This window comes from Hoplias malabaricus, chromosome 12 (assembly GCF_029633855.1).
Source record: "Hoplias malabaricus isolate fHopMal1 chromosome 12, fHopMal1.hap1, whole genome shotgun sequence".
In the NCBI taxonomy this organism is placed as follows: domain Eukaryota; kingdom Metazoa; phylum Chordata; class Actinopteri; order Characiformes; family Erythrinidae; genus Hoplias; species Hoplias malabaricus.
Window position 1 is genome coordinate 24,703,193 of NC_089811.1, and position 20,320 is coordinate 24,723,512.

General features: G+C 38.7%; 1 protein-coding gene across 6 annotated transcripts; it reads right to left on the bottom strand.

The window, feature by feature from the left end:
- Positions 1–5,807: 5,807 nt before the first annotated feature.
- On the bottom strand, positions 5,808–19,172 carry sf3b1 (splicing factor 3b, subunit 1). Of its 6 annotated transcripts, XM_066686035.1 has the most exons (25): positions 19,046–19,172; positions 16,444–16,616; positions 16,194–16,295; positions 15,984–16,098; positions 13,676–13,755; positions 13,286–13,471; positions 12,105–12,357; positions 11,553–11,765; positions 11,343–11,464; positions 11,057–11,254; positions 10,632–10,733; positions 10,353–10,532; positions 10,166–10,252; positions 9,794–10,064; positions 9,483–9,628; positions 9,196–9,342; positions 8,825–8,950; positions 8,501–8,722; positions 8,235–8,417; positions 8,024–8,135; positions 7,807–7,927; positions 7,563–7,694; positions 7,169–7,441; positions 6,538–6,754; positions 5,808–6,408 (listed from the first exon to the last, which is right to left on the bottom strand). In XM_066686035.1, the coding sequence occupies exons 1-25, from the start codon at positions 19,071–19,073 to the stop codon at positions 6,250–6,252; spliced, it is 3,948 nt and encodes a 1,315-aa protein (XP_066542132.1). In that variant the 5' UTR covers positions 19,074–19,172; the 3' UTR covers positions 5,808–6,249. The 6 variants fall into 6 exon arrangements, 5 of the variants coding, with proteins under 5 accessions (XP_066542132.1, XP_066542133.1, XP_066542136.1 ...); XM_066686036.1 differs by lacking the exons at positions 15,984–16,098; positions 16,194–16,295; positions 16,444–16,616; positions 19,046–19,172 and adding an exon at positions 14,078–15,881; XM_066686039.1 differs by lacking the exons at positions 5,808–6,408; positions 6,538–6,754; positions 7,169–7,441; ... (14 more) ...; positions 11,553–11,765; positions 12,105–12,357 and adding exons at positions 14,078–14,132; positions 14,682–14,739 and having other exon boundaries at positions 13,332–13,471.
- Between the last annotated feature and the right edge of the window lie 1,148 nt (positions 19,173–20,320).

Genomic DNA, 20,320 nt, shown 5'->3' on the forward strand with positions numbered 1-20,320 from the left:
ATAGATTTTCTATGGGGTGAAGGTCAGGTGAGTTTGCTGGCCAATTAAGAACAGGGATACCATGGTCCTTAAACCAGGTACTGGTAGCTTTAACACTGTGTGCAGGTGCCAAGTCCTGTTGGAAAATTAAATCTGTATCTCCATAAAGTTGTTCAGTAGCAGGAAGCATGAAGTGCTCTAAAACTTCGTGGTAGATGGCTGCGTTGACCTTCCAGACTCTGGGACATTGATTTCCAAAGGAAATGCAAAATTTACTTTCATCAGAGAAAATAACTTTGGACCACTGAGCAACAGTCCAGTCTTTTTTGTCTTTAGCCCAGGTGAGATGCTTCTGACACTGTCTCTTGTTCAAGAGTGGCTTGACACAAGGAATGCGACAGCTGAAACTCATGTCTTGCATACATCTGTCCGTGGTGGTTCTTGAAGCACTGACTCCAGCTGCAGTCCAGTCCCCACATTTTTGAATGGGTTTTGTTTCACAATCCTCTCCAGGGTGCGATTATCGTTTGTACACTTTTTTCTACATTTTCTATCGTTTCCTTCCCTGAAGTGCTGAAACATTGGGAACTACAGATCTGCTTTCACAGCTAACTGCTTTTTCGAACTGATGTTAGCACAGTTTCCTGGAGAGACTAAATTTCATTCTCCATCAACATATCACAGATTATTTTTTTGAATTAAAGTAATTATTTATACATAAAACCACATTAGATAATTTAATATAGGTTAACAATATCATTAATTATTAAAGTGTAAGATAAATGAGTCCTTATATGACATTTTGACGTAACATATGATAACGTAATGACACCAGTAAGATTCTTTCACTTAAGATCTTATTGTAATTAATTAACCATTTAAAATAGTTATTTTAAACTGGTAATTCATTCATTCATTTTCTGTAACCGCTTATCCACAGTTCAGGGTCATGGTGGGTCCAGAATCTACCCGGAATCACTGGGCGCAAAGAAGGAACACACACTGGAGGGGGCGCCAGTCCATCACAGTTATATTTAAAACTTTTATTAAAGTGGGTACCCAACCCACATGGCCTTTCTGGGAGAAGATATAGTTAGTTTCGGAACGGAGAATGTCATTTCAAGACAAAAATGGAGAAAAAACATGAATAAAATGCCAGTTACAATCTTTGATTAAACAAATTAATCTCTATTGACGGACCTGACACTGACAATATGTGAATGAATGGTAACTCTCAAAGGTAAGTCTCACGGACCATAAGGAAGAAGTGATAGTGGAATATTTAAAATTTCTCTTGAAAATAGGCCTATAAGTGTGTACAACCATAAAGTAAACACTGCTTCTGACTGTTGACTGTCCGCATGGTTGAAGATTATTAGCCTCTGACAATTCTGGAAATAAAGTTGCTTCCTTTCAAAAGAACATTCATTAGCTTTAGGCTTCTGTCCAGCAGATCAATTCGGAAATATTTTGTTAAAAAAAAGAGGAAATGCAAAGACATAGCCAAAAGGTTTAAATTCTTTGAAGGCAACAGGGTAGTCTACTACTACTTCTTTTTTTTTTCTTTTTTTTTTGGAGCAGTGTTTGTATGTTTGTAAAGCCAACTGTCAGGAATTAAACTAAATCTCTTCCTCTTTCCCCTGGAAAATAGTCTGAGTCAGGTCACTGTATATTTAAGAAGTCCTGTTTAAAACTTACTAAATATATACTGTTAACGCTTAATATAAAAAAATATTTTATTATTATTATTTTATTTTATATAAATGAACATTTTATTTAAAATTATTTGTGGTACTAAAATTACAGACACGAATCCATCTGTTGCTCTGCATACGTTGTAAGCCATATTTCACCTTGTCCTTCAGTGGTCAGGACAACAACAAAGTATGATGTGCTGGTGATGTGTTAATGTGTGTTGCGCTGGTAAGAGTAGATGAGACACAACAGTCCTGGAGCTTTAAGAAAAGTCCTGTAAGTCCTCATTACTGTGTCCCTGCTGAGCATAGTCTGAGAATAGTGCACCAGCCAAAAATATCCAGACAACAGCATCCAGCGTCCATTTCTCAAACAATACCTGCTCTGAGTTTATCCTTGTGAGTTATTGCCACTGAAGAACTGTTATAGCTGTTTTATAGCTGTTATATAAAATGTTATAACTTAAAATTTTCTGTTTCTATATTAAATCATATATATATATATATATATACATATATACACACACACACACTGTTCACAGTTTACTACTATATTATTGCCACAAGCTGTATGACAAAGCTTTATAAGAAAGTTTTATAAGAAGGCTAAAAGTTTTATTTTACACTGTAAGGTTTTTGTTTCTGAACACATTTACATGTAACCCTCACTTTAGGTTTAAACATTAATGAAAGAATTAACCAAATGATTTATTCATCCTCAGCCACCATAACCACCATGACCCAGAGTCACAATAAACAAACTGCTATGTTTGTGATTTAGATGACATCATCTGTTAGTGAGACTGTTTTCTTTAGAGGCACATGAGAAAGTTCTGACCAGCAGGTCATGAGGAATTGCTGGGGTGGATGGCTATATGAACAAAAGTAATGGGAGAGTCCCATTGCCTCAGGTGAATAAAATCAAGCACTTACCAATGCAGTCAGCATTGGTACATTTGGAAGGAATTGCTCATTCTAGAGCTCACTAAATTCCAGCATGGTACTTTAAAAGTATTTCACCATTTCTTCTCTCCTAGATAGGCCATGATCAAATATGAGTCTGATTATTGAAAAGTGGAAGCATTGAGGAAACACAGCAACTCGGCTACAAAGAGAGAGTCACTAAATTCTAAGACAAAGTGCAGAAAAGCCACCAATGCCTTTCTGACTGAATAACTGCTGAGTTTCAGCACGGAATTTAATGACATGGATTTCCATGACTGAACAACAAGCCTTACATCACCAAGAACAATGTCAAATGCACTACTAGAGACTGGCAAAGTGAAAATGTGTTCCATGGAGTGACAAATCACACTTTTCTCTCTGGAAGATCAATGAGTATTTTATCTGCCTGTCTGCATTGTGCTGTTTTGAATGTTTTGGACAATTGTTTACTTCCAACAGTTTGGGGAAGTTCCTTTTTTTGTTCCAGCATGACTGTACCCCAGTGCACAAAGCAAAGTCCATAAAGATATGGCTGGATAAGTTCCGTGTAGAAGAACTTGACTGGCCAACACAAAGACCTAATCTACCCCATCAAACTCATTTGGGATGAACTAGAGTGGAGATTGTGAGTGAGTGTACCAATGTAAAGATGTAAAAATCCCCCAGGTGAGCAAGCCAAGGGCGACAGTGGCACGGAAAAACACTAAAATCTTATAGAAAGCCTCCCCAGAAGCGAAGAAGCTGTTACAGGTGCAACCAACAAGGAGGACCAACTCCTTGTTAATGCTTATAGATTGTGAATGTCATAAAAGCTCTTATAGTTGTAAAGTGTAGGTGTCCCAATTCATCCAATTCCACAGCTCTAGCGATTAGTTTTATATTTCCTGCCCAGACTTGGAGATTAAACAAAATTGCTAGCACGAATATCCCAAGGATTGATCAACAGCTTAGAGTTTGGTATTTCTTCGAAGTAAGATATTCAGTTACAGCTGCTATTCAATGGGTGATAATTTAGCAGTAATTTTAGGTGCTCTTCCTCATGTTGGGTGCTGGAAATGACTCTTTATCATTAGCAGTAACAACTCTTTGGAGGTTTTTAATATGATATCCCAAGGCTTGATTAACAGCTTAGAGGGTAATATTCCTTAGAAGTAAAATGTTATTCAATTAAGGCTGCTATACTTTAGGTGAAAGTGATAGCATTTAGTGCTCTTCCTCACAAAGTGTGCTGGAAATTAATTAACTGTCAGCCAGTCATTGTTTGTAACTGTTAACCATATTCAGGGTCGTGGTGGGTCCGGAGCCTACCCGGAATCATTGAGCCTTGCAAGGCAGGAATACACCCTAGGGGGGCAGGTGTCCTTTTCAGGGCAACACACACCCACACCTATAGACACTTTTGTATAGCTAATCCAGATACAAACGTGTTTTTGCAGTGGGAGGAAACCTGGTATACTTTCAGAAGGAGGCATCCAGTGAGCATCCTTGAGATCCCTGATACACCACCATGAACAATCCCATGACCCTGGAACTGTTTGAGCACCACCATTGTAAACTTTAATTCTTATAAAAGTTACATATACAGCTCATACAAATTATAAAATATCCCAATAATTTTTAATTTCATTCCAAAATCTCAGAGAATAAATGGAAAATTACCAGCACAATTATGTTTTTTTTCAATGCTTGATGTAAGGCTCAAGCAGCTGCAGTGGCATGAAAATTTCATCATGAGGTTAGCCTAAGTCTTTTCCTAAACCAAATTACATTTTCACATTAAATAGATGCATGTAGGAAACTGATAACGGCTTCACTGAATACAGGGCATCATCCAAAACTCTCCCTCAGCAGCTCAAAGCATGGTGGAGGCATTCAGCTTTTATGTGGTAGTTTTTCTGTTTAGCAGGCATATTTACTGCCATGGTTTTATATTTTTCCACCATGAAATTCACAGACAAGCAGTCTCAGTCTAAACTGGCTCAGGCTTTCTACCTCTCTCTCAGCCAGTGCAAAGAAAAGGCATCCAGAGGCTTTTGGGTTGTAGAATCACCTCTAAAAACTGAAATGTTGAAAATCGACAAGGACGTTGTTCTATTCCTGCTCCATCGATGGGCAAATACATGTGCTGCTATTGTTACATTACTTAAAGGCTATGTCTAGGATTGTGGTGAACTGCAGTTCTCTCAAGGGTTGTTTATATGAAGAACACATCTTTTACGGTGGAACATAGGTTTGAGGAGAATGAGCGAATTTTATGATTTTCAAGCCCTAATTTTCTTTTACTTATTTAACCCCCCGCCAAGAGCTTATACTTCGGTCTTCAGCAACTATTCAGGTCAAAATTCCATACGTGTTTGTGGGTGCAAAGCATATGATGTGGCCCAATCTCTGCAGCGGCACATCCACGGCAAAACCAACATGAGTGCAGTGTTTCCCCTCCTCATGTCTCACTCCTGGGCACCTCGCACTTGGGAGTAAATAGGCTCACAACAGGTGCTGCTCGCTCTGAACAGGGCTGTTTAGATGGGTTAGGGCTAAAAAAAGCATGCAGTTCGATCCAATCTAGCAAATTACTAAACTTTTCTTTGCGTCCCAATCAGGAGTACTTTGCTATTAAAAAACATTTAAAAAAGGTCCCACTGCTGCGTGTAAGAGCATTTTCTCAAATGCCAAATCAGTTAAGAAGATTGTAATCTTGGGAGCATTTCCCCGTTGGTTTGTTTACACAGAGAAATCCAATTGCACAAAAAAGAAAAAAAAAAAAAAAAAAAAAAATTGGTCCTGTGTTCTGGACTAGTGCGTTCCGGATCCATTACCCCAATTAGTGACTAAACTTTAAACAGGTCTGTTTACCTGCATACTTGATAGTTAACTTCACCAGAAACAACCCACTCCAGAGTTTGTTTGGGACATCCTCTCAAGGGTCTCGGTGTGATTGTTTTGGTCCTCTTCCGAGTGCGATTACTTTTTTCACACCTGCCCAAGTGAACCACACCAAGGGTGAAAACGAACCAGAGATTGATTTAACCAGACTAAAGTGCAGGTCTGAAAACACCCTAATAAACCATCAATCGGTGCCATTTAGTGGAGGTCTGCTCTAATACAGTGGTGCAGGCAGAGAACCCGGTAGCAACAAAATCAATTAAAAACCTGATATTCATGCAAGCAGTATTCATTTCTCGAAATGACTTTAAATACACAAATGTTTATTTCAGCCAAAGTAAGCAACATCCAAATAAAACAGACCAGTGACCGATGATCAAAGAATCAGTGGACAGATCAGCACGGAAATCACAACTACATATGTCCAGACTTTCCTGCTAAGGACTTAAACATTTCTAAACAAATCTGCCACTACGCTTTGCTTCCATTGGGTATGCACTTTAAAAAACAAAAAAAAACAAACAAAAAGGAATTATATCCAAGTACTTACAAGGTGTCAAGTTTGGTTGTTTTTTTCTACTTTCAGTTTTTTTGTTAAAAATTATTCTGACCTCAGCCAGCATGGTAAATATGACTGCAAACAAACAGCTCTTAAAATCAATTTGACCAATGTCCTACAAACCAATGGAAACTGAGACACAAAAGGTACAGGTAAAGAGAGTGCACATGAAAAGATGTGTATATGTATTTACACAAAGTACTCCAGCTCATAGCGGACAAAGGGGTTCTTTTCATCATTGAAGACGAGAGGATAATGTGCAATCAATGCATCCTGGGAGCCAATGTAGATGGAATTATAAATCTTCCAGTACACATCACGTACTTTACGTGCAGGATGGAACAAACCCTGAAAAAGAGCAAATAAAAAAATACATTATATATATAAATCTTTAAAATATCACTAGATGTTTAAATTGTAAATTCAAATAAAGATCCAGCAAATTCTATTCTCTCCTCTCACTTTAAGATTGCTCACCTGTAAGCAATACTGCAGCATGCGGCATGGTCCAATAGCTACTCGAAGACCCTCAAGGGCTCCCATTACAGCCTGAATAACATGTGGTGATGTCTCAAAAACATTAGGCCAAACGTAGTTGAGTAAGTGGTTAAGGGAGTCTTCACAGCCGAATCCATACACACCCAGAGACATGTGTTGCACTACAGCGCTGGCCGTCTGCCTGTGCACAAGGTCTCTAAAGGAAGACATGGCAAAAAACAAAGTTGAGTACAATAAGAAATCTATAAACTTTAGTACTGTAACTGTTAGCATAGGTGCCCAGATTCAGTAATTTACACTGCTTTTACAGGACAGTTTTACATTTTTTTTCTCCCCACATTCAAAAGGTACCCGACTGAACACTGCTGTTATTTGTGTAAAACTAAAGGTAAAAAAGGACTGACTATAATCTTTTCTTCACTCTGCTCTGCACACAAATATTACGATTTTAGGCAACATTGGAAAATACAAAACCTTCACAGCAGTGAACTTTCCTTACGTAGAGATTTATTTTAGAAAATTGAGTGTTAATATTAAGCAAATAACAATTAATGTCCTTCAAATATACAAGAACCCTGAGGCATCAAAGTCAAAACTGTACAACCCTCACCTGTCCATTAAAGCATCCTCCAATAATGGTGTGACCGCATAGATGTAGTCCTTTCCCATTTCACCAATATATTCAAATAAAAAGGAGAGGGATTTAAGAACACCATTTTGAACGTTGAGCTCGGGCACACGGTATTCATTCATCAGTGCTGGGAGTACAGTGAATGGTGAACATGTCTCTGCTACAATGGCGATGGCTACTGTTGTACACACACGGTTCTGACGCTCTTGTACTTTTAAGTTGTTGAGTAAAGTGGCAAGCACATCATGAGGCCTGGTGGGGGAGGAGAAAAAAAACAATTTAAAGAAAAAATGTTTGCATCAATACTCAATTTTTAAAATATAAATAAACAGTATAAAATGAAGTTGTTCTTGTAAAATAAATTTGTACTTACCCAATAGCTTTAGCAATATAGCCGAAAGTGTTGACGGTGGCTCGCCGAATCGCCTTCTTATGAGCTTTTAGTAACTCGAGCAGCTCAAAACAAATTCTCATCCACTCCCTAGCAGACACATATTCTGCACCCCTATAAAAACAAATTAGAATATCATTAATTAAAATTATAAAAAAAAAAAAAAAAAAAAAAAAAAGTTACTGCAAGGCACTGAGCCAGTACTCCTATGTCCTTCAAAACTGACCTGTCAGCAATTCTGCCCACAAGATCAATACAATTCTCCTGCACCTTCTCATGTCTGTTCTTCAGAATTGGAGTCAATCGAGGAAGCAAATCTTTAATTGGTGGAGTCATTTTGTGCATACCTATTAAAAAGAAAAATAAATAATTATAATGTCACCAAATTAAATTAATGTCAAGACATGCATTGCTTGACAAGTCAATGGACAATTTCTACATACCAATCACATTGACAATAGCTTTAAGGGCCCCAAGAATGCTTCCAAGTACTTCAGGGTATTCTTCTCCCAAATACTCATACAGTACTACACCCAAATGACCCATCAGCTTTTCCTGTTAACAACATCAAAAAAAAGCATGAATATACAAAATGGGTCACAGTCTTAACATTTTTGGGAACAAAAACATTAGATGCAACTATTCCTCCCTTACCTCTTGACAAGTCTTCATGACTACAGCTGTGCGGGAGATGAGATCAGCAGCCTGCTGCCGCACTTTGGCGGATTTATTATTCAGACGCCAAAGAACGGTACCACAGATCTGAGGCAGGTAAGGCTTAACGCGTTTGCCCAGAGCATTCACCACTGTGCCGAAACCATTCAGCATGACAGAGTCCTGGTAAAGGAGAGCAACATCACGTCAACAAGGGAGCAGATATTACCAAAACGCACAACATTCTGAAAACTCTAATAACCCACCTCAGTTGTCTGTTCCTGGAATGCATACAAGATGCCATCAATAAGCTGCTCCTCCAGTTTGTGGTCAATGTCAGCTGCACCCAGGTTACCCATGATCTTCTCAATTGTCTCCATGACCATTTTTCTGTACTGCTCAGCTTCATCCTTCAAGTCATCTACTATGCGGGAAATGATTTCTGCAGCTCCAACTTTGTTGGCGAGTTCTACTGTAGTGTCTACCAACTAGTTAAGTGAACAAACAAATGTGAGTGAGAATGAAAATCTGAAAATATGCTGTTGCAACAAAAGATATACAAATTCACATAACAACAAGAGTCAGTGTACCTGTCTGTAGTTGCGCCTGTCTAAGGCCATACGGTGCTGCCAGAAGTGCTTAAAGAATGGAGGAAGGATCTCAGTTTTGATGTAGTTGGCCTCCACACCATCTGTGCCACAGCACTGCTTCACAACCTGAACGAGAAAAAAAAAAAAGATATGACCTTCATAATATACTACATTGAAAGCACAGGGAAACGTAAGATACAGCTTTCAAGACCCATTATCACAAAGACCCATTTTCCAAATATAAAAAGAAACTAATCTGATCCCGATAATCAATTATCTTGATTACCTGAATCTGACACCCTGCAAGAAAGTACATTCCTTACAACTGTGTTGATATGCAGCACTTAACAGTATGTTCACTCCTATATTACCTTTAGCACAATCTTCTTCATTTCCTCATCAGGAGACTGGAACTCCCTGATAAGGATAAGCATCACTTCTCTTGTGTAGTAGTTGGCATACTCAGCATCCATGAGTGGAATCAAGTATCCAATGGCTTTTAAGAAGGCAGCCAGACCCTAAAGACAGAACAGGGATGTTATTATAAATAGCATTTATGTACTTTAATAAACAAATAAATAAATGTAAATAAATAACCTGTAAATCCATATAATAAAATGCCAATTCCCACCACAGAAAAATAAAACTTTAGATTCACCTTGCCCCTGTGCTGTCGGATACCCTTCCAAAGAGGCTTCAGCACAGAATCAAAGGATTCAATACCATAAGGTGTGGCAGCCTCAGCAAGAGCAGCAATAGCCAAAGCACTGATAGTTCGCACCTTCTGCTGTTCATCCACAAGACCTGTGAGTAGACAAACAGGCATTAATATACTGGCAAACACCATAGCCGACCACAAAAACTAAAGGCAAAAAAAAGATCACATTCTGTTGAACCCATGGGTCATAACCAAAAAGCAGTGTTCCACAATTCTTTATAGTTTCAGATTAACAGATATATCATACTAACCATGTTCAATAATCTCCACCAAGCTACGGAGATGGGGCAGGATGGCACAGCCCATGAGAATAGCAATCTGCTGTACAATCTTAATGCCTGTGTGTCGAGCCTGCCAAGACTTTTTGCTTTTGCACACAGCCTTGAGGAAAGGCAGGAGTGACGGAATGCCCAAGGCAGATGCAACAACAGCAAAGGCACGAGCTGTTGTGTTTCTCACATACTCGTCCATGTTGTCAATATCAGGTCTCATCGTGGAGATCATAGTGGCCAGACCAGCAGCCTAAAATCAAATAAGAATTTAATTAGTATTTAGCGGTGGAAAAAAAAAGGAAAGTAAGTCATAACATGCACCACAATACGCAAGACTAGGTTGCATTTCACCTTTGCCAAGTTGGAGATGATCTCTCTGCCTTCCACTCTAGCATAGTAATCTTCGTCAATCAGCAAGGGCTCAATCACAACAAGGATCTGCAATAACAAGTACAGTTTAGCCAGGTCTGATTTTATTTAACACTTGCATTGTGTGTTGTGTATAAACTGTGTGCAATCAAAATTTGTCAATAATCACCTTGTGGACGTAAGGACGAACCAAGTCATCCAGTTTGTATAGGATGCGGTCAATAACTTTCACCAACAGATGTCGCTCTTGGTCTTCTAGTGTAGGAGACATAAGCAGGGGCAGGATTTGATTGAAAAGCGGTCCAGCACCAAACTCCCTGGCTTTGTCTGTGATTTGCCTGAGGGCAGCCTAAGAGGACAGAAGTGATAGTTAGTGGTGTTTATGACCCTAAAAATAAGTAAATAAAAGTAAATTGTCAAAGAAATAAAATTAAAACATAGCTCATACCTTCCTCATAGGAGGGGTGCCATTTTTAATCTTCAGAAGCAGCTTCATGATTTTACGCTCCTTTTGCTCTTCTGGGCTCAGAGTAGATTCATCCACCTCCACCTTAAGTAAAAATATTTTTATATTATTACTTGCCAATTTGAAATTACAACCAATTACAAACAGCTTATTTTTAACCACTGCTTAAAGTCTAGACAGTGGTTTGCCCATTTAGACAAACAACCACTGCTGTATCACTGGCCTATACTTATAACCTCAAGTATCTATCTATCTATCTATATATATATAAAATAATTAGCCACAAAAGGGCAATTCTGTGATGCACCAACAATAAAAAAAAATAACTAAATAATTTTAAATAACAAAATACAGCCCCCATTGGGAAATCCTAAAGGGAAACTAACCGAAATCCAAGAAGCACTCACCAAAAGTTTGTCAAAGTACTGAATGTCATCTGGTTTGAGGAATGGCAAGTTGCCAGATGGTTGATCGTTCATCTGTTTCATGGATCTGTCCTCTGTCTGCATGTGGAAGCCAGTCATGCCACCAATTGGAGTTGGTGTGGCAGTTAACTTGCGAGCAGGGGTGCGGATAGGTACATAGCCTGCTGGTGGGGGCAACACCTGGTGGAAAAAAAAATTAAAACATTTAATTTAACAGCTGTTCAACACTGACAATGCAAGAATACGTTTTGCACTTTTTTTTTTAAACCTTGTAGCCTTCAGGGAACATGGCATCAAGCTCCTCATCAGTCAGTGGACGGTTCCTTTCATCGATTTCCCTCTCCCAACGCCATGCCTGAAGTTGCTCTGGGGTCATACTCATCAGATGACCTGAAAAAAGTAAATAAAATGTATGACTAACTGCACATTGTGTGCACACAAAGAAATCCACAAAATCATAAAGGTTTTGTGCCAGTACCTGGAGTTGGGGTGGCCATATTCATAGCAGGTGTGCCAATAGGGGTCTTTCCAGGAGTGAGCAGAGGAGTAGAGGAACCCATCTGACTGGCGGGAGTCTCATCCCACCGAGACTTTCTTTTGCTTGCTCCAGGGGTTGGTGTCTCACCCACAGACTCATCTCCTCTGTCTGTGCGAGGGGTTTCAGCCCAGCCACTGCCATGACCCGGTGTCTCTAAATATGGAGAGAAGCATATACAGGTTTACAAACATCTGGATGGTTTTAAAATGACCAGTTATCTCTATACTGCTATAGAACCATGCCGGTTGTGACTATCATCTATTGAGATCATTTTGATCATGCAGCCATTAATACCTCTGACATAAAATAATTTCTTTAGGTAAAGTGCAACAGTTTTATTGCAACACAAACCACTATATTTGATTTTGCCCAAACCACAAGACTGGCCAATATAACCTAGCTGGTGTTTTTCAGGTCCCAGTTTAAAAAGCTTTTGTGCCACTTCATACAGGTAAAGCAAAAGTGCAAAGTAAAGAGAAGTAAAGCACTGACCTCTCTCTGTCTTTGGTGTCTCATCCCAGCGATTCTTGCGCACACTGGAAGTGGCCCCACCATGGCCGGGTGTGGCATGTCCAGGGGTGTCCCCTCGGCCAGGCGTGGCCGCTCCAGCAGGTGTATGACTGGGAGTTGGGTCCCACATGCGGGTGCTTGGTGTGGCTCCAGGTGTCTCACTCCCTTTAGGGCGACCAGGTGTCTCGTCCCACCGACTGTTGGAAGGTGTGTGCCCAGGCGTGTGCCCTGGTGTCTAAAATAAAAAAAATATATTAAAGTATATGTAGTCTCAAGAAAAATTAGGATATCGGTCATGATTTTAACAAAAAGAGCTGGATTGGGTATCTGATAAACAGGCTGATCCATAAGACTGATATTTTGAATTGCACCAAAAGTCTTTGTCTGAGGTCAGTGCTGGATCAGAGCACACTGGCGTCTGTCTGTTGACTGCTGCTTCTGCCTATGTCTCACACGGGTTTTGTTCGTTGTTGTATTGGCTGGCTGTCTGTGTGGGGACCTGTGTGGACTAGTTTCTTTGTTGGTGGCCAGGGACTAGCCGGTCACTATCTCTGATGCTAACGGCTGGCTTGCTGACCAAAGGAGTTCAAGTCCATCACTACTCTTTTGCAACGTCCTGCCCGTTTCTCTCGGTTGGGACTGTAGATTGGAGAAACCTGCTGTCAATGTCTGCGGTTCATGTTCTGCTCTCAATGTTGTTGGCTGTGGCTGATGTTAACTATGGGAGTTTGTCACGTTTTGCTGTTGTTTGGCTGTGGAATGGTTTTCTGCTGCTGCTCCTGGTGACAGTCAATTTTGGAACGCATTTAAACCCTGTGGCTTGGTGCTGCACAGTGGACGATAATATTATTTATTGTTTGCATGTGTACAATGCTTGATTACTGATTGTATTTGACCAATGTCTTTGATAATTCTCAGGTTCAGTTGCTAGATTTTATTTTAGATTTCTGTTTACACAAACTCTTTAAAAATTAAACTGATTATTGTTTTGTGTGTTTGACAAAGAGAAGCAACTTATTTCCATTTTTGGCTGATACGTTATATTTATTTTTGATGTTTGTAATACCAAAGCACGTCAAACCAAAAACAACTGATAAAAATGGAGAACGGCTGTATTTGACAACTTTGCCAGCATAATCCATATTTCTAAAAGGTAAACTTACCTCAGCAGATGCATCTGCTTGATCCCAGCTGGAAACCTTCTTTGGTGTAGAACTTGGAGTTTGATCAGCGGTTTGGTCCCAACGACGCTTGCGTTTAGTGGCAGCAGCTTGAGACGCAGCAGAGCCATTAACTGCTTTCAGATCCCCTGATTTTGCCTTTTCTGCCATCTGCAGCCTGATTTCTCTCTTTATAAAAGAAAAAAAAAAAAACACACAAAAAAAAGTTTCAGAGAACATCAAACAAATGGGAATACATCTCAAAAACTGAAATTCTTAATCTCTGCATCAAGTCTTATTTTATAATACTATGGTAAACAAATATTCAAGTAGACAAGTAAAACCAAAACTTTGACTAATAACTGCTGTACTATGTAAGCAAAGATTACATACCTCTTCTTTGCCAAGTTGCTGCTCCTTCATCACGTCCATGTATGTCCTAACCTGCATCTTGGGATCTGGTGTTTTGCCCCCTGTGCGAAAGAGCACCAACAAAATGCATGGCGGTTAGCAAGGCAAGAGCTGCAACCAGCAAAGTCACTCACAGCAAACACTACATTCAACTGGCCCTCATTCTACTCCAACAGATCTTTTCCTTAACAGAAAGCTTTAACTTAAATTTTCCTCTCATATAAAAAGGCTGCATCACAAAACAACCTAACACTAGACACTCCTAACATTTATAGATTAAGAACAGGCAGGTACATAGAGGTTTCTGATTCTTTTAACAGATAAGGAGAGGATATAGCCATCATTTGTTGCAGGGTCCTGGGCTGTGCTCTCCAGAATACGTACACTTTCAGTGCCAAGGGTCCTTCTGCAGTCAGACTTCAACCGGCAGAAAAGAAGCCTAGAAAATTTCTCTTTACCATTAGTAACACTTTGGAAAAGGGTTTGAACTCACACACAACAGCATACCACCTGTGATGCTCAATACACTCAAAATTCCTCAAATGTATTCAAACCTTATATAGAACTAACGATGTACTCTGGATTACAGAATAATATTAATGATGTGAAATACTATACTGGTGTGTCGCAGACAAAGACGTTGTGACACTGTACCCTTGTGGTAAATAATAATAACTAATATAGTACATGATGAAGCACTTCGGTGCTTTTTTTAAACAAGGGAAATTTAAATAGTTGGAATTTTTTTTTAAAAGAAAAACAAAAACATTATACCAACCAAAAAATAAGAATTAACTGAGTAAATTAATAAAAAAAAATGGAAAAAAAAAAAAATAAATGATTGGGGAGGAATGAAGCTGAGACGAAATTTGTATGGCTATATTAGAATTCAGGGTACAAATGTTTCTTAGATCATGGTGTCCCCCTCCCCCCACAAAAATATTCCTAAATCTGATAAACTCGCTTCTCTTTGTTCACCATAACCTACACAGGATGAGGTGCTGCACCCTTAAGAGAGTGCAGACAGGACTGGCATAGCAGTACTGCTGTAGGAGAGAAATTAAGGACAGTTAGTATGGGCCCGTGGAATCTTTGTACACAGATTCTTTAAAATATATCTCTATTTTAAGATAAAATAGAAATATATTTACACAACACTTATATAGAGGATGTCCCGTTTTGGGACTAACTACATGCAATCTTATTCGGATTATAAGTATTGAACTGGATCCTTAAATAATTCTGTGAGATGCAGATTTGAAAAGAATGAATTTTTGCCTTTAGCAAATGCAGGTAGCCAATTAACCTCAATTATTATACGATATATATATTTAAATCAGGCTTTATACGCTTAACGTATATGATCAGATAATGTTGCCAAATGCCTTAAATGCAATATAAATTGTAATCAAAAGCAAGACACCTCATCCATCAATACTGTGGAATATCAAAATTCATATTAACCTACAGATAGATGATGTGTGTGACGTCAGCTGTGCTATTATAATGAGCTGAAATACAGTTTGGGAAATAGCCACATGATGACTGGATGTGCACTTTATTAACCCATTGTAGCACTGATCCAGTCCAATAAAATGGCAAAAAAATAAAAATTTGCTCAAATCTAGCAACTGAATCATAAAAAGGAGCCAATATTCAATATTACTGCCTCTTTGAATTGATTCCCAAAAATGAGCTGGAGCACATCGGAAGGCTGTCTCAAGCACAGCATTCAAGTTAGTGAGCAAAATCTGCAACTATGTTCTACATGATGCACATCTAATTGAGCTATGAATCCTTCTACACAATTTGATTTAACCAATAGCTTTCTGTAATAAAACTTACTTTAAATGATTGAATTCCAAATAAGAGTCTGTCTGGCTTTTTGTTGTGTTCTACCAAAAACAGTTCAGAATTCACATCTGATCCATTAACCCTCAAAACACTAACACACACCTACCTGCAGCCCATGTCTTGTTGTATATAGAAATTTTGTATTAACACCACCCAACTAATAGTTTCCATAAACAGGCAGCATCTCTTATCTAGCAGGTTTTTTTTCCCTTGAACAAATTAGGCATGTAGTTACTGTTTGTAACCTTTACACAACTGTTTAAATAAGAAAAACAGATACTAAGGAACATCCAAGTCTGGGGAGCAAGCTGTTGGGCAGTGTTTGAAGGGTTAACCACAAAAACTTGATTTTAATCAGAATAATAAACAGACACTTTATACTGATCAGAATGGTCAAGGATGGGACTATGAAGCAAAACAACTGTGTGACATTTACCATCTGCAAAAGGGTCATGACGCTCAGGGGAGATGATCATCTTTTGCCTGCGTTTCTTGTACTCATCTTCACGGTCTGAAATCTTCTGTGGTCTGTGCTCAGCAAACGGATCGTACTACAAGGGAAAAAAGGCATACGTTAACGTTAACTGTATTTTTGTTAGAGTAGCTCTTTTTTTTAACATTCTGGGAATATAATGTGCTAATTTACCTGCTCATCTGATTGAGGAATGGCATTAAGAATTGCCACTGGAGCATGGTACCCTGGTTTTTTCTGTCCAAGCAAACTTGTTGAAGAGTCATCTTCATCATCCTAAAAACAGAAAGAGAGGGACTGGTTAAGCCTTAGTGTTTTACCATTAAAGATAACATAAAACTTAGGAGGTATAAAAATAACTTTTGTGCCACTATAATCGGTGTGGAATTAAATCAATTGGACTATCAATCATAAAATAACATACATCCTCCTGCTCATTGGCAGCAATTGAGGTGACATATCCAGCGAAACGACTATCGCTGCCTCCATAAATTTCCTGGTCATAGTATCCAGTGGAATCAAGCCCAACACCCTGGTCTCCCTCCTCCTGCAGGGAAGCCTTCATCCCCTGGATCTGGCGGATCTGGGCCTCGATGTCTGAAAATTTAAAAGAAAACATATGAGCAATTAAAAAAGGAGCCCACTCAGATTTTAAAATCAATTGAAGTTATGCAGGATATATTGTTAAAATCTTTGCGAAACCTGTCATCACCAGTGAAAAATTATAACATTGATCTTATTTGCAGATTAACACCATGACATTGAACATCGATCTCACTGTTAAGCCCACACACATGAAATACACCCAGTTACCTAGTTTCCATCACTAATAATTCCTAACAAATAAAAATAAATAAATAAATAAATAAAAATAGATAAATTATTAAAACAGCAAAAACCATTCATTCATTCTGTCTGTAACCCCTTATCCAGTTCAGGGTCAAGGAGGGTCTGGAGCTGAGGGCACAAGGCAGGAACTCACCCTTGGAGGGTGGGGGTCAAGACACATTAATTCACACCTATGGACACTGGACATGGACTCTCACCTATAAACAAACGCTGGTCGCCAAAACACCTACCAATATGTGTTTCTGGACTGTGGAAGAAACCAGAGCACCAGGAGGAAACCCAAGAGGACACAGGGAAAACGCACAAAACTCAGAGAGCAACCTGGAGTGGGACTCAAACCCACAACCTCCAGGTCCCTGAAGCTGTGACAGCAGCACAACCTGCTGTGCCACCATGCCGACCACAGAAAATACCAGCTACCAGAAAAATCAACACATTAATACTATCGTTTTAACCCTGTTTAAAAAAAAAAAAAAAACACCTCCAGTATATATTCATTTCACCCAATACAATATAATTCCGACTGATATGAACAAAAAAGCCACAAAAATAAAACTGCCAAAAACTAAGAACAACATGACATCACCATCAAACAAAAACCTATTTGCTTTGTCTATATTAGTATTTTTTAAACTAAATTTAAAATGCAATGCAGTGAACTGATGCCAGCATCCTGTAATTACTGTCAGTGACAGACTGTAAATAATACATACTGAAATATTAACAACACGTATGAAGATCATAGTTATTGAAACATTTTATGTTGTGATGTATATAGATATGGAATTATTATCCAGCCCTGGTTTATTACATGAATAAAGATTCATGGATGAATAATGCAGGCAGGAAACAACTTAATTGATCATTTTCACCTTATTTTTGGAGCACTGCATTTTCATTGTTGAACTGTGCAGCCAAGGTCTCCTATGTCACAAACCTAAGAAACCATGACCATCAAATTTGGGTCAGGGCTTTTGGGCTGCAGGTGTGTTTGGAGGTGGGGACTAATTGAATTTTCATAAACGTGTGTATCCAATTAAGGCAAAAGTTACAGAGTTTAAGAATCAGAGTCTCATTCATTCATTTTCTGTAACTGCTCTGTCCTGTTCAGGGCTGCAGTGGGTCCACGTCGTACATAAAATTATTGGCTGCAAGGCAGACAAACTTATAGACACAGACTGAATAGCTAATCATCCTTCCAACATTTGTTTTTGGATTCTGGGCCATAACCCACCCAAGCCCTCAGAGTACAAAGGTGGGGCTCGAGCCCTCAACCCAGGAACCTGGAGCTGGTTTGAGGGACAGTACCTGTTGAGTACCTCTTAGTAGATAATACTGCTGGAATTAACTTGTAAATAAGTGCTCATCAAAAGTAGTTTTGTAGTTATGTAGGCTTTAATTCGATTGTATGGTGTGCAGTATACACTGTGCTAGTTAAAAAACAATTGAGTGTGACTTATCGAATCAGGTTGTATTTATATACTTTATCAAATTCAGAACACCCTTAAATGTTTCCGTATCTAATTTTCTACCTAGTTGCTAGTTTAATATTGCTACCACTGGAATTAAACTGGAACAAAGCCACAGCATTAGGGAAACAGTTGTGTAACACAGGGACATGCTGTGCTTGTTTTGTTCGCATATACTAAGCTGCCTGCCAGGATGTGAATTATGTGGCAGACTAACGTCTACTGTACGTGCAGCGCACAAACAACTCAGCTCAGATGACTGTTCCTGTGTTTACCTGGGAGCATGTTTTGGTCTCGAGGCATTTCTTTGCTCCGTTAACATGTTCTATTGTCGCCATTTTGAGATTCGGCCTCATACAACACTAATAGGCCGCGGACTACACTGAACACGGTGAGGTTTGTGAACACAAAAAACTTCACATTTTAATCAATAATCCTCTTTATTCATTAGAAATAACTGCTGCACTGTGAAATTTTACGCGGGCGAATAATATACCGCCGGAATCGTCTTTGTGCGCAGTTGGTTTAATAAAGCGCTGCGGCGCCATGTTCTCGTCCCCGCGCTTCGTCCTCTCCCCACCACCATAGAGACGAGTTACTGCAGTAACTTCACACTCACTTACCAAATCCCTCTAGCATATTGAAAAGAACACCTATATACACTACACAATAAACTCTACGGCATGTGTTTTCAATAAAAACACTCACCTTCGTGTGTTGTGGCGATCTTCGCCATTTTTGCGTTTGAGTGTACACTCCCCTCAGGCCTCTGCTAAAGTGTGGTTCAGGAAGGAGACGGCTCTTTGATTCAGATCTTTGCGTCGGTTCCTTGAGGTTAAACTGACACATCTCGCTCTTGGATTAACCCCATATTTGTAATCTCAGTCCATTAAATCAAAATGACATTTAAATAGTTATTTCCAAGAAAAACAAATCCCTATATATAGTAGGTGTAACTCTACACATTTACATTCATTTAATACAATCAATGTGTCCTGCCTCATCCACAGAACTGGTTTCTTAGATTCATTATGTAAGAAACCTTGACTGGAACAATGCAGTTTCAAAGCAGAATGCTCGGCAGTTGAATGCTTATCTCGCCCACAATATTTTATCATAAAAAAACACCAAATTGACATTTTCACGAGGTAAACTATAACAGTTTCAGTGGAACGCAGATAAAAATATTTTATTTTATTTAGGACATTTCAGGTCAAGTTCTCATTGTCCCAGTTTTGTATTCATCTGTTTTGTTTCTGCTATTTTCATGTGCACCAATTTTTCTGATTTTGGTTTTCGACTAAAGATTTAACTGAGAAAAAAAGAAAAATCAAAATATGAAAAGAATACGACTTTCGTTTATTTAAACCTACTAAAGAACTATAGGAGCCCAAAGACTCGGTTCATCTTTGTGAACGGAGCTGACTCGCTAAGGGGGGGGGGGGGGGGGGGGTGTCAAGCTCACCTTCTGCGCATGCGCAGTAGACAGAACGTTTAAAACGAATATATACAGTAAATGTCACAATTTAAGGAACAATATGTGAATATAATTACATTTTTAATTTTGAACAGAGTGTAGACTTAGGATTGACAGATTACTAAGACTACTGTTCATATATTTCTATTTAATAAATGATCACAGCACTGCTGTTATAGCTGAAGATGTAGAGATTTTAACACCTGTAGAATTCAGTCACTGCAGCTGTTTGATGTGAAATGGCCTCTGTACTTAACTGCTATGTATTGTGTCTATATATATATATATATATATATATATATATATATATATATATATATATATATATATATATATATATTCTATAGATATAGAACCTATAGATAGGTTTATATATATATATATATATATAAACAAACAAAACTTTTGATAAAACAGAATCATAGTAGCTTTGAAGCAATAAACTCTTCATACATCATGTATGACCACCTATGAGAATTTGAATGTCGGTTACACTGTATATTTAA

Excerpts from the sequence above, each read along its gene's own strand:
- sf3b1 (XM_066686035.1), bottom strand. The coding sequence starts at position 19,073 with ATGGCGAAGATCGCCACAACACACGAAG. Across the intron at positions 12,358-13,285 it reads AAGCAGATGCATCTGCTGAG|ACACCAGGGCACACGCCTGG; the intron begins GTAAGTTTACCT and ends TTTTTATTTTAG. Across the intron at positions 7,928-8,023 it reads AGCTATTGTCAATGTGATTG|GTATGCACAAAATGACTCCA; the intron begins GTATGTAGAAAT and ends TCTTTTTAATAG.